General features: G+C 42.1%; 1 protein-coding gene across 8 annotated transcripts in view; it reads right to left on the minus strand.

Moving 5' to 3' along the window:
- The window catches only part of LOC106586123 (TRAF3-interacting protein 1), a 38,765-nt gene that overhangs the window by 20,895 nt on the left and 4,648 nt on the right, over window positions 1-13,222 (minus strand). For 3 of the 8 annotated variants that reach the window (XR_001324133.2, XM_014173004.2, XM_014173003.2), the window contains exons 3-9: window positions 8,265-8,426; window positions 6,424-6,552; window positions 5,002-5,400; window positions 4,822-4,896; window positions 1,422-1,442; window positions 290-313; window positions 57-135 (exon numbers count right to left, since the gene is read on the minus strand). Coding sequence is in view for 7 of the 8 variants with exons in the window: in XM_014173004.2 (XP_014028479.2) it covers window positions 57-135; window positions 290-313; window positions 1,422-1,442; window positions 4,822-4,896; window positions 5,002-5,400; window positions 6,424-6,552; window positions 8,265-8,426 (889 nt within the window). In the remaining variant the exon portion in view is untranslated. The remainder of the gene's footprint in view (window positions 1-56; window positions 136-289; window positions 314-1,421; window positions 1,443-4,821; window positions 4,897-5,001; window positions 5,401-6,423; window positions 6,553-8,264; window positions 8,427-13,222) is intronic. The other 5 variants (XM_045707589.1, XM_014173005.2, XM_045707590.1 and 2 more) reach the window with 3 other exon arrangements.

Consider the following 13,222-nt stretch of genomic DNA (forward strand, 5'->3'; position numbering starts at 1 on the left):
AACAGAAGAATGACTTCAGCGAAAGGCCGGAGGGGTTGAGGGGTGGTTGGGGTTACCTTGTTGGCCTCCTGCTTTGGGCCAGCGCCTCTGCCCCTTGGCAGATGAAGGCCGAGGTATTCTGGCTGGACTGTCAGACTGAGGAGAGGAGATGGGAGGGGAAGATGACTGGGTAAGTGTGTCCCATTACGGATGGAGAGCATGTGTACACACTTATAAACATGCACACATGCAGGGTCATTCGTAGGAAAAGGAGGACACAGGCAGCCCCTCTTTAAAAATAAGAGGTTACCTGCTTGTATGTGACTTCCGCTGTCTACAAACAGAGAAAGACAGCGTTGAGTAAATATCTGAATGCAGACCTATGTCCAAACCTTCCACCAAAGGGAGCTACAACGCAAGTAAAGCAGTAGGAAAACCAAGCTGCGATGATTTTTTTCTTTTCTACAACATGGAATGACAAGTTATGCCAAGACAGCCAAACAAACTACTGAAGATGCTCACAGCGCTATGTTAAAGTAGGTGAACCTATCAGGCAGCCATACTGCACTAGCGAGTTATACGCAGTTCTGAATCTGCTAAATAGCTCTAGCGATAGAAGCAAAGGAAGGATACCTCTTCAGATGCATCTTCAATAGGCTTCAGTGGATAATTCCAGCGGTAGCACAGAAGCACAGAATGAACCATTATCACACTAATAGCAGCATAGAAATAGACTATATTAGCCAGTCTAATATGTTATTGTCCCAATTTTCTACTTCTATGGATGGCACCTTAGCCCTAACCTATGACCATGTGGTACTAAATGGGTTCCATCTTAGCTGTGCCACACAACTAAAGCATATTCAACATCAGTTCAAGGATGTAGCAGTAGTCTATATCCGTACTCAGAAAATGTCAATTTATTTTCCATCTCTGGTGGTATTGTAGAGAAAGATACAAATGTGTGAGATGCGCCCTTAAGAGTTGAGCAGGGTAGCGCCATCATTATTGCTGAGCTCCTGAAGTTATTCTACACAACAAAAAACAACAGCAGTCTTATGACCAACTAAAATGGTTAGTCTTCCCAAGTATAAGTTGAGTTTTCTATTTGATTTTTTTTAGCAAATATAGGCTAGCCTAGATAAATAATGATGAAATTCTACTGAAATACTGGAGTTGAAAACAGAAGATAAAAGCAATAGACTGGAAACTCTCACAAACCAAGAGTGTGCTAAATATAACTAATCTCTCAATGAATGCAGAGTGCTGCAGATGACAGCTGTCTTGGTCAAAGTTGCGGGAAAAAAATCTAATGTGTTCTATCCTAGCAACAAGCAAGGAGTAAGAGCCCTTGAAGTGAAATGAAGCAAGCGAGCAAATTAGCATCTATGCTAACACAAATGCATTTAGAGCAACTACATTACTATTAGGCATGTAGCTACCTCCTGTTCATCATCTTCAGCCTTGGGGTTGAAGGTGAGAGTACAAATGCATTAAGGCTATGACACACACACGGTGTTGGGGCAAGATTATAAATGGGAGCATAAACAAATAATTGACATTAGGGTAGTTGCTAAGGCCAAAACAAAAGTGAACAAAGTATTATTCTAAATGAAAGTAAAAACATATAGCTGCAATAAACTATGTCTAAACAATTCAAAATGTGCCTGGCCACCTTCGATTTAATTTTTTAAATCAAATTTAATGAACCATTTCATTCATTGAACTTGTCCTTAGTTTACTTGCATATTAAGATGTTACTTGCTTCATTTTTACATTTTGTTCAAAACACCTTTTTTTCCCCCTTTATCGATTGGCGTCACTCCATAGGACATTATATCACACCGGTGGACAATATACAACAGGCAGTCACATTTTACAGTTAAAACATAAATAATGACACTTTCGAAAATGTCTGACCGCTGTAAAATTCTACTTTTAAACATCAGTAATGAACACTCATTAAAAGGACTTAAGTGTACTCATTCCAATTGAAGGGCCTCAAATGCGGCAGGTAGGCTAGCGGTTAAGAGCGCTGGGCCAGTAACTGAAAGGTAGCTAGTTCGAATCCCTGAGCCGACTAGGTGAACAAGCTGTCGGATGTGCCCTTGAGCAAGGCACTTAACCCTAATTGCTCCTGTAAGTCACTCTGGATAAGAGGGTCTGATAAATGACTCAAATGTAAAATAAATAAAGGACTCCTGTATTGTTATTTTTCATCACTACCTCCCAGGGTCAGGAATGGGTCATTTGCACACCTAGTGCCTTCTGTGGATGTGGTAGCCGTTTCTTAGGCTCCCTACCCAGAATCAAACCGTTTCCCCGTGGTCACCATTGTATGCACAGAAAGTACCATTGAAAGCTGACAGGGCAGACATTTGAATTACATGTCAGTGCGTCACCAGTCGAGGTTATAAAGTCACCAAAAGGGTCTGTGGTGCCTGAGAGTAGCCAACATTGGTTTTGGGTCTGACCCATGTGCACCGAGTGGGAGGCCCCAACAGCTGATGCCGTGGGAGCCATAGGAGCCGAGGCACGGCTTGATAGGTGTTCTGTTTGAGGGTTTTTGGAGTATACCGCACAATGGAGCCAATGACAGGGTTTGAAAAACACAATGTATCTCTGATGTAGGCGGGTAATAGGGTGACCCCCGTTCCAGGCATCACTGCACTGGCGTGCCATGCCCCGCACCGGAAAACCATCGGAGGAAATCTGAGACACTCAGAGTAAGACCGACTGGGGCGTATAGGAGGCAGGGTGAATAGTCTTCAAAAGAGGCCCTGCCAATGGGGGCCCTCCCAGGGGGACTACATATGCCAATCCGTCAGGGGGAGTGAAACTGATTTGACAGAGAGGGATCAAGGGGATGGATGGTCTAATGCAGGGAGTGAAAACCAGGACTTTGAGGCACCACAGCCAGTCCCCAATATCGGCCTGCACCATCACTAGGGCCAGGTAAAATAACCAGACCCTGCCCAGGCAGCACAGAGAGACCCAGAGGTTGCCTGAGCAATGGTCACCTGCAGGGTGTGAGAAACCAAACATGGGTGAATGAAAATGTAAATATTGCACTCAGAACCACTTAAAATGATCAACATTTATACAGGATAAGTCTAATACAAATAGGTGTTATTTGATGAGAAATACATCTAAAAAGGCAATTATAGAAGTTTATTAATAGGTTATGTCCCCCAGGGTGACAGCTATTTCCTCTGGTGTGTCACCATCTTCAAGTCACACCAAGGGAAAAAAGTTGGCACGCCTGTAGAAATCTCAGGCTGTATTGGCTTTATTGTTAACAGTAAGCTTACCATTTGATTTCCACACATATTTTCATTGCTATTTATACTTAGAATTAATTATTATATTCAATTATACATTCAAAAGACGTCACACCAAAGGACTAAGGAATTGACCCATTTTATGGTAACGGCAGAGAAGTGCAATATTTTGATAAATATTTTTGATAAAGCTCACAATCTGTCCAGAACAGGTGCTCCAGCAATGTCATTCGTACTTTCTCATTGTAAGAGAACCCTCCCCCGCGCAATGGTGACCAAATGGTTCTTTAAATCACAAAAATGTGTCACACCATGTGGACATTGATCACATTTTGTTCTCAAATCTATCAGAACTATTTTGAAATATCGTGGATTTTGAGACTACGGTTTCTGGAAAAAGACTTACACAACATGACCAAAAGTATGTGGACACCTGCATGTCGAACATCTCATTCCAAAATCATGGGCATTAATATGGAGTTGGTCCCAAACGTGTCACAATTTTAACCAATTTATAATTGCCATAAAAAAAAATGTTATAAAATTCTAAAGGGCGTCATGTCAGGAGGCCCAAGTTTATGTTCACTTGACTGAAAATATGAATTAGCTATTTACACACAGAAGTGCCATATATTTCCTTTCACCTACACATAGGGGAGGAATTAGAAAGATAAGTAAAGGAATCCATTTTATTTGGGTCATCATCAGTAAAAATTTTCTCATAGCTGGGATAACTTGCCCGACTGCCATTAATGCCATAAATTGTGTCTTTCACTTGGTGAGGAATCGGAAAGATCAGTTTTAGGCTACTATAATTCTTTGTAGTTTGGTAGTTTTCACTTTTATTCATTTTTTATCACCTGCCCAATGGGGAAACCTCAGAGCATGCTCAACTTGTGGGAATGCTTAGTTCACTTGCCCCAGGTAATAGGTGAACCCTTAAAATCAATCCCTTATCAACACTCTTCTAGATACTGCAAGTCTTAATCTTAATATCCTCCATTAATATAATGAAAAATCTGACATTTTTAAATGTCATGGGTTGACATCACACATTCATATGCTATTGCAACTGCCAAACTGTAAAAACGTTATTTATGTTGTTGAGTTTTGCTTGTCTTCAATGGGACTTGAAGTCACTTTCATAATGTACTGATTACAGTACATTCATTTCCCAAACTACATTTTTACATTTACGTCATTTAGCAGACGCTCTTATCCAGAGCGACTTACAAATTGGTGCATTCACCTTATGATATCCAGTGGAACATCCAGTTTACAATAGTACATCTATATCATTTTGGGGGGGGGTTAGACTTAACATGTAACAAAAATACAACCATGGCAAGGACTGGAGTGGCAAGAGAAAGGACTGGAGTGGCATGAGAAAGGACTGGAGTGGCATGAGAAAGGACTGGAGTGGCATGAGAAAGGACTGGAGTGGCATGAGAAAGGACTGGAGTGGCATGAGAAATGTAAGCATTGGTTGAATATGAAAATGACTGAGAATAGTAGATACTGCTCATAGGAGAGAAGGAGGTTGGCGTAATTTAAAGCTTACCGCTGGTTCAGGTTTGGCCGTTTTACTGGGCTCCTCTGGATGGGGTCTGTGTTTTGTGTCCTCTGACGCTCTGGCCTAAACACACACACACTCCTCAGGATCTCATAGAAGCATTGTTGCAGCCACTGTTACATTGAGGACTATTTTGCACAAAGCCACAGAATGACAGACATACTCTACCTTTTTGTCACCCTTCTCCTCCCCCTGTTTGTGTCGGAGCTCTCCCTCCTTCTCTCCCTTGTCTCGCCGTTTATCCCGGTCTAAATCTTTCTCCTTATCCCTCTCTCGATCTCTCCCTCTGTGCGACTCCTTGACTTTGCTCTTTTCTCTGTCCCTCTCGCTATCCTTGTCTCGTTCTCTGTCTTTCTCTCTTTCGTTGTCTTTGTCCCACTCTCGGTCCCGGCTCTTGTCCTTGCCACGGTCTTTGGTACGGTCTCGATCACGGCTCTTCTTTGACCTTTCTCTCTCGCGGTGGCGCTCCTTCTCCTTGTCGCCCCGCCTGCCCTCTTGCTCTTTGGGCAGGTCTGGGTCCTTCTGCTCCCAACCCCCGGCACTGTGCTCTCGGATCTCCTTCCTCTCCTGGAGAAACACACACACACACACACACACACACACACACACACACACCCCGTACATACACACAGATGCATTATGTGACCATAGGGACACCCTCAAAACACTGTGGTACCAGGCAAACATTAGCCCTGTATGACAAATCTTTACTTTAGGAGGTTGAAGTTACATACAACAATAATTGAATTTAGTGTATTTGGTCCCAGATTCCTAGCACCCACTACATCAAGGTTGTGACTACAAACTCGTTGGTTGCATTTGCAGTTTGTTTTGGTTGTTTTCTGTTTAGTCCAATAGTAACTGAATGGTGAATGACTGGAGTCATTTTCTTTAAGTGAGTAGATAAGAGGTTTTTGAACACTTCTAAATTAATCCTGATAATGCCACGATTAAGAAAAATCATGAATAACGATGAGTGAGATGCCATTCAGAGGCTACAACAAAACATGCTAACCTCTCATTATTATCAATGAAATGGGGAGTTAAGCATTTTTATGTGGGGTATGATCATCATTATTCAAAACAAACTGGAAATGCATCCAACAACTTCGTAGTCACAAGCTTGATATAGTCATTGCGTGCTATGAATATGGGACCAAATACTACACTTTTGACTACTTTAATAGACAAGTGAATTTGTACAAACACCTATGACCTCTTCAAATGAGGGGACTATATACATGAAGTGCTTTCTTTTCTAAAATGGTAACACCGATATCTATGGAAATACTTAAATCCAAAATGATGGAGTATAGAGCAAAATATAAAATCTTTGCTTCACTGTCCAAATAAATACAGAGGAGAGTGTAGCTCAAAGGTATGTCATGGTCTGATGGGAATACATCCTGTCCAGTCTGAATTGTGTGTGTCTGGACCGTATTCGTAAAGCATCTCAGAGTAGTATTGCTGATCTAGGACCAGTTTAGCCTTGGAGATCATAATTAATAAAATTATATGGACAGGTTGGGACCTGATACTATATCAGCATTTCACTTCGAGAGGCTTTGTGGATGAAGCCCCTGGTCTCACCACTTGGTCTCGTTGGCGCTCTCGTCCCTCCCTGTTCTCCTTGTCCTGGGACCGGGAGGAGCTGGCCTTCCCCTTGGGGTCCAGCTTGTCCCCGGCCAGCACCCGCTTCACCGCCTCCTCACTGGACAGCTGGGGACGACATGACACAGGGGACAGACGTGATTGTCAACTTACTTTCAAATCAAAATGTATTTATCACATGCGCCAAATACAACAGGTGTAGACTATACCGTGAAATGCTTGCTTACGAGCCTTACCCAATGATGCAGTGTAAAAAAATTATGATAAAATAAAATAACACAAATAAGCAATATACAGAGAGTACCGGTACCAGACCAACATGCAGGGGTATGCGGTATTTGAGGTAGATACAGTATGTACATAAAGGCATCCACTTCTGCCCTCAGAACAGCCTCAATTCATTGGGGCATGGACTCTACAAGGTGTCGAAAGCACTCCACACAGATGTTGGCCCATGTTGACTCCAATGCATCATTGCAGTTCTTGACACCGGTGCGCCTGGCACCTACAACCATACCCCGTTCAAAAAGCACTTAAAAATGGTATCTTGCCCATTCACCCTTTGAATGGCATACGTACCCAATCCATGTCTCAAGTCTTAAAAATCCTTCTTTAACCCGTCTCCGCCCCTTCATCTACACTGATTGAAGTGGATTTAACAAGTGACATTAATAAGGGATCATAGCGTTCACCTGGTCAGGCTGTCATGGAAAGAGGTGTTCCTAATGTTTTGTACACTCAGTGTATGTAGTCTTTGGAGTATGCATAGAGTCAGTGCAAGATTAAGTTCAACGCAGATAGTCCTTTCTACCTTATCTATATCTTTTCTTTAACTTTGTTTATTGGGATTGAACATTTTTCAAAGTAATGCATTGTAGGAGTGCACATTACTATCACACATCAATCTTTGTGTCGAATTACCTGCCCATCTGCCTGTTCATAATGAATTGAATTCATTTTATTAGAAATATCTAACATAGGTGCCGCAGCCATTCGAGTACAACAATACATAAATTACTGAGGATTAAAAACACAAAGTCTAAATGTATTTCCATTGTGGTCCTTGTTATAATTAATATTGTGCTAGCTAGCTAGTTTACATGCATGTGAACGGTTGTCATGATGATACCCTTAGGGCGGCATGGCAGAGATCCCCTGAGCTCGAAGCCCTTTATTCGAACTGGCTGTCTTCAGGGTCCAATTAAAATGTGCTACAATGTAATTGATCCTCTTCAGATTTCACCCAACAAGCATCATTAGTGTGTGTAAACATGCATGACCTTATCTGGAGCATTTGGTTTGTGTGCACAAATGCACAAACATATGCTCATCATATTTGCAGCAAGTGCTAACTTTTCTTTGCGGCTGTGGCTATGTAAAATATTGTATTTTTTGGCAACTTTGGATGTTGTGGACTGAAGATTCCGCTAGAAATGCACACAAACGTGTCTGCAAATTTGGTTGCATGTGTATGACAATCTGGACAGAGTGTGCGTGTGTGTGTGCACATGCGTCTGTCTGTCTGTGAGGGTGTATGTTGTGTAGTTACAGGTGTGCGCATGTGAAACAGATGCCAATGTGCTGCTAACAGTTTAAATTCCTCCACTGTCCCTGTCCCCATACCATGCTCGAACGAGTCACCCTCTGCATCGCAACACATGTGACCACCCTCCTTGACAACGTATGAACCAATTGAGCTATACAAAAGTTACCAATTCGATATCTCCATCGGCAACATTTCAAGCTAGCTGTGGAGTGAGCTTACAGGCACGTTCTTAACTCCATTGCACATGTACATGGGTCTTTCCAAGCAAACAGACCTTGTTGAGGCAGCACTTGGCGATGGCCTGTAGCAGCTCGTTGGTCCTCTCAGGCTCATGGCCGGCTACAATGCGTGCTGGCTTGGCCGACAGGGGCTCGCCGATGACCAGCATCACCACATCTAGGGCCTTCTGCAGGAACGCTATCTTAGCATCCTTATCCTGCAGGAGAGAGGAAGGATGAGAGGGATTGAAAGAAAGAGTGAGAACAACGGCTTTAGGAAGACCGTCTAATGGGAATGTTTTTTTTCCCCTCGGAGGTTAGCATAACAAAACTGCTTTGACCCGTTTCTTTGCATCAGTTTTCTTGAGTGGATCCTCCATTGATATCAGAGTAAACATGACCACTGGAGAGTTTATGCAGACATGCTTGTGTGAAACCCCTCTTCACCATGTGCACTTGAGGGAAATCTCAACATCGTATAGTTACGTGCCAACGCACAAATGGAACTAAGGGAGTTGCACTGCACAGACCATTCCAAAACGGTGTCCTCATCTGTTATCCATTTCCAGATAAGCACAGTTGAGACCACAACCTAAGCTCCATGCCAACAGTGTAACATTAAGCTGGCCACTAACTTAACTTATAACAAGCTCTATCTCCATTCAGCCCCTGAGCTCTCCAGGCCCTGTATTTCACAACACAGCTGATATTCAGGCCTGAAAGAAAAAGCAGTGAACGGGCCAGAGCCAAGAGTACAGTCGCACCCCTAAAAACAAAACAACTGTCACAAGAAATTCTCTCCCTGGTATATAGAAAATACCAGAGCCCTGAAGAAAGCTTACAGAAAATTGGAAAGACGCTCCAAACAAAGTCTTCCGAGTAGCTTGGAAAGTCAGTACCGTGCAATATCGAAGAGCCCTCACGGCTGCTCGATCATCCTTTTATTCCAACCTAATTGAGAATAAGAACAATCCTAAATTTAGTTTTGATACTGTCGCAAAGCTAACTAAAATGCAGCATTCCCCAAGAGAGGATGGCTTTCACTTCAGCAGTGATGAATTCACAAACTTCATCGACGAAAAGATCATGATCATTAGAAAGCAAATTACGGACTCTTCTTTAAATCTGCGTATTTCTCCAAAGCTCAGTTGTCCTGAGTCTGCACAGAACTGCTAGGACCTAGGATCAACAGAGACTATCAATTTTCTTAATCCTGTATCTCTTAACATATTCATGAAAGTAGTCATGGCCTCTAAACCTAAAAGCTGCATACTGGACCTTATTCCAACTAAACTACTGAAAGAGCTACTGCCTGTGCTTGGCCCTCCTATGTAAAACATAAATTACTCCCTATCCTCCGTATGTGTACATAACTCACTAAAAGTGGCAGTAATAAAGCCTGTCATGAAAAAGCCATACCTTTGACCTTGAAAATGTTTTTAAAAAAAGAACTCCTATTCTTCTCAATTTAAAAAAAAAAAAAAAGCTGTTGGGCAGCAACTCATTGCCTTCCAGAAGACACATAATGTATATGAAATGCTTCAGTCTGGATTTAGACCCCATCATAGCACTGGGACTGCACTCGTGAAGGTGGTAAAATACCTTAATGGCGTCAGACCAAGGGTCTGCATCTGTCCTCGTGCTCCTAGACCTTAATGCTGCTTTTGACACCATCGATCACCACATTCTTTTGGAGAGACTGGAAACCCTAATTGGTCAACACGGACAAGTTCTTGCCTGGTTTAGATCTTATCTGTCGGAAAGATATCAGTTTATCTGTGGATGGTTTGTCCTCTGACAATTCAATTGTAAGTTTCAGTGTTCCTCAAGGTTCCGTTTTAAGACCACTATTGTTTTCACTATACATTTTACCTCTTGGTGATGTCATTCGGAAAAACAAATGTCAACTTTCACTGCTATACGGACAACACACAGCTGTACATTTCGATGAAAACCCAAAATTGCCTACCCTGGAAGCCTGTGTTGGAGACTTTTTTTTTTTTACCATTATTTATTGAACTAGGCAAGTCAGTTAAGAACAAATTCTTATTTTAAATGACGGCCTAGGAACAGTGGGTTAACTGCCTTGTTCAGGGGCAGAACGACAGATTTATACCTTGTCAGCTCAGGTATTCGATCTTGCAACCGCTCTACACTGGCTTCCTGTTAAGGCTAGGGCTGATTTTAAGGTTTTACTGCTAACCTACAAAGCATTACATGGGCTTGCTCCTACCCATCTGTCCGATTTGGTCCTGCTGTACCATACCTACACGTACGCTACGATCACAAGATGCAGACCTCCTTATTCTCCATAGAATTTCTAAGCAAACATCTGGAGGCAGGACCTTCTCCTATAGAGCTACATTTGTATAGAATAATCTGCCTATCCATGTAAGAGACGCAGACTCGGTCTCGACCTTTAAGTCTTTATTGAAGACTCATCTCTTCAGTATCTCCTATGATTGAGTGTAGTCTGGCCCAGGGGTGCGAAGGTGAACGGCAAGGCAGTGGAGCGACGAACTGCCCTTAATGTCTCTGCCTGGCCGGCTCCCCTCCATCCAATGAAATTCTCTGCCTCTGACCCTATTACGGGGGCTGAGTCACTGGCTTACTAGTGCTCTTCCATGCCGTCCCTAGGAGGGGTGCGCCACTTGAGTGGATTGAGCACATGTGATCTTCCTGACCGGTTTTGCGCCCCCTCTGGCTCTTGCAGTGGAGGAGATCTTCGTGGGCTATACTCAGCCTTGTCTCAGGGTAGTAAGTTGGTGGTTGATGATATCCCTCTCGTGGTGTGGGGGCTGTGCTTTGGCAAAGTGGGTGGGGTTATATCCTGCCTGGTTGGCCCTGTCCAGGGGTATCGGACGGGGCAACAGTGTCCCCCCCGACCCCCTCGTCTTATCTATGCTGCAATAGTCTATGTACCAGGGGGCTAGGGTAAGTCTGTTATATCTGGTGTAATTCTCCTGTCTTATCTGGTGTCCTGTGTGAATTTAAGTATGCACCCTCTACTTCTCTCTCTCCCCCCTCTACAGTGGTTATTCCAGTAAAAGTTGCATCATACTGCAGCACACCTTGCGGGCTGTCGCAGAATTCTATGGCACGTTATTTAATTGTCAGCCATGGTTACCATTAACACTAGTTTGCCACCAGAGGGCATCTTTGAGAAGCATATGATAGCCTTCAATATTGGCTGTACTAGAGAATTTAAAACTTTTTATGTAAGAACATAGTATATGGGATTGATTTTAAGAAATGTAGCTTAATTAATTTAAGTGTTTCTATTCCAAGAGGATATGGCGCTGTACAACGTAATGGGCAGGAGTAGGCTACAGTCCTAAAAGCATAACATTTCCACACCCTAATTGGAGTCTAACCAATACCCAAACAGAGATTCAGTGAAAATAAAAATCATTGATTTATCAAGACCAATCCCCATGCTTGTCTCACAGCAGTGTGAAACAGTGCTGAAATAGTTGACCACAGCGGGTAGGCTATTGCTTCAAATCCTATTGCTTCTAACTTCAATATGCTTTTTAAATAAATAAGACCTATACCACTTTTAACAGCACATTACTCAACACTAGTGAGACTCATGTTGCCTACGGTAGCCCTACACTATATCACCATTTTTTTTTTGTTATGACGTGACTCTCCGCCAATAATTAGATTTAGAGGATTCTAAATGAATAGCTAAGGGCCATTCTTGAACATGGGGTAAAACATTTACTAATTTGTAAATAAAGCCAGTTTGTTATTTAGAATTATTTATTTCTGTTTTTAGAGAGGGAGACAAACCAAAAGCCCACCATCACCTCATGGGTCTCCTGGTCGCGGCCAGCACGGGTATCGAACCAGCATCTGTAGCAACGCAGTTTGCACTGCGATGCAGTGTCTTAGATCGCTGTGCAATTCTGTTAGGAAAATAAGGCGCTGTACAATGTGATCGTTTCCACACCCTAATCACAGTCAAGACAGTTAACGAAACTTGAGTGGACTTATGGAAAGGCTCTGTAAGACATATTATATATCATGGTTCGTCAACTAGGTTTGGAGTCGGGCCAAATTTTTTCTGAGCCAAGTCGGTGGGCCAGAAAATAATAAGTATATAATATTAGCACAATTATTTGGCCTACACTACAAATGTAACATGTTTAACACATATGATTAGTACATAATAAATACAGTGACAAAATTATTTTCATCTGATTACTCTCATAAAATCACTGTTTCTATGTGCCTCTATGCCTTTTGAATTACAGGTTATATAACTACACAAGCTGTTTTGGGTTACACTAATCATGTCATGTAATGGCTGGATGTTTTTCCACACCCAGGCAGGGTGCTGGAAGTGATGCACACACACAGATAAGTATGGGCAGAAGCACACTTCAGTGAGATGATATCTATCCACTTAGTGTTAAAAAGGCCCCGGCTAATCAGATAGTGAGTGTGATTCATTCCCAGCTCACAGAGCAATCACTGTATGAAACAGGCCTAAAGGTTTCTATATGAGTCGGTTTGGCTGGCGCCTAGTCGAACTGAGCTAGCCGAACGAGTTCGCTTGCATACTCCCTTAAAAAAGACCTTGGCTTGAAAAATGAGAAGAAAAAAAGAAATAAATAAAAATACATGTAAAAAATGAAAAATATATAGATTTTTTTTTTTTTTTAAATAGAAAAAAAAAGAAACAAATTTAAATTAAAAAATAAATAAATAAAATAAAAATTCGGCAATAGTAACCGTTTGTCCATTTTCAGACACCGTAGCCAGTACACACTTCCTCAAAATTATTGTAAGATAAAACAGATTCCTTGAGTTGACGTTTTTGCCATGGAGATAGCTAAGATGTTTGATGTAGGATTTCCCAAGTAATTATTTTTCTTCATGTAAACAGGTCGTCTATTGTTGAATGAAAACAAACACTTCATTGAAGAATCCCTACTGTTGACCAATGAAGGGGCATAGACTTCGACTCCGAAATTGTTGTGAGCATGACCACCCGAAAAAAACCTTT

Source organism: Salmo salar, chromosome ssa25 (genome assembly GCF_905237065.1).
Source record: "Salmo salar chromosome ssa25, Ssal_v3.1, whole genome shotgun sequence".
Classification (NCBI taxonomy): Eukaryota; Metazoa; Chordata; class Actinopteri; order Salmoniformes; family Salmonidae; genus Salmo; species Salmo salar.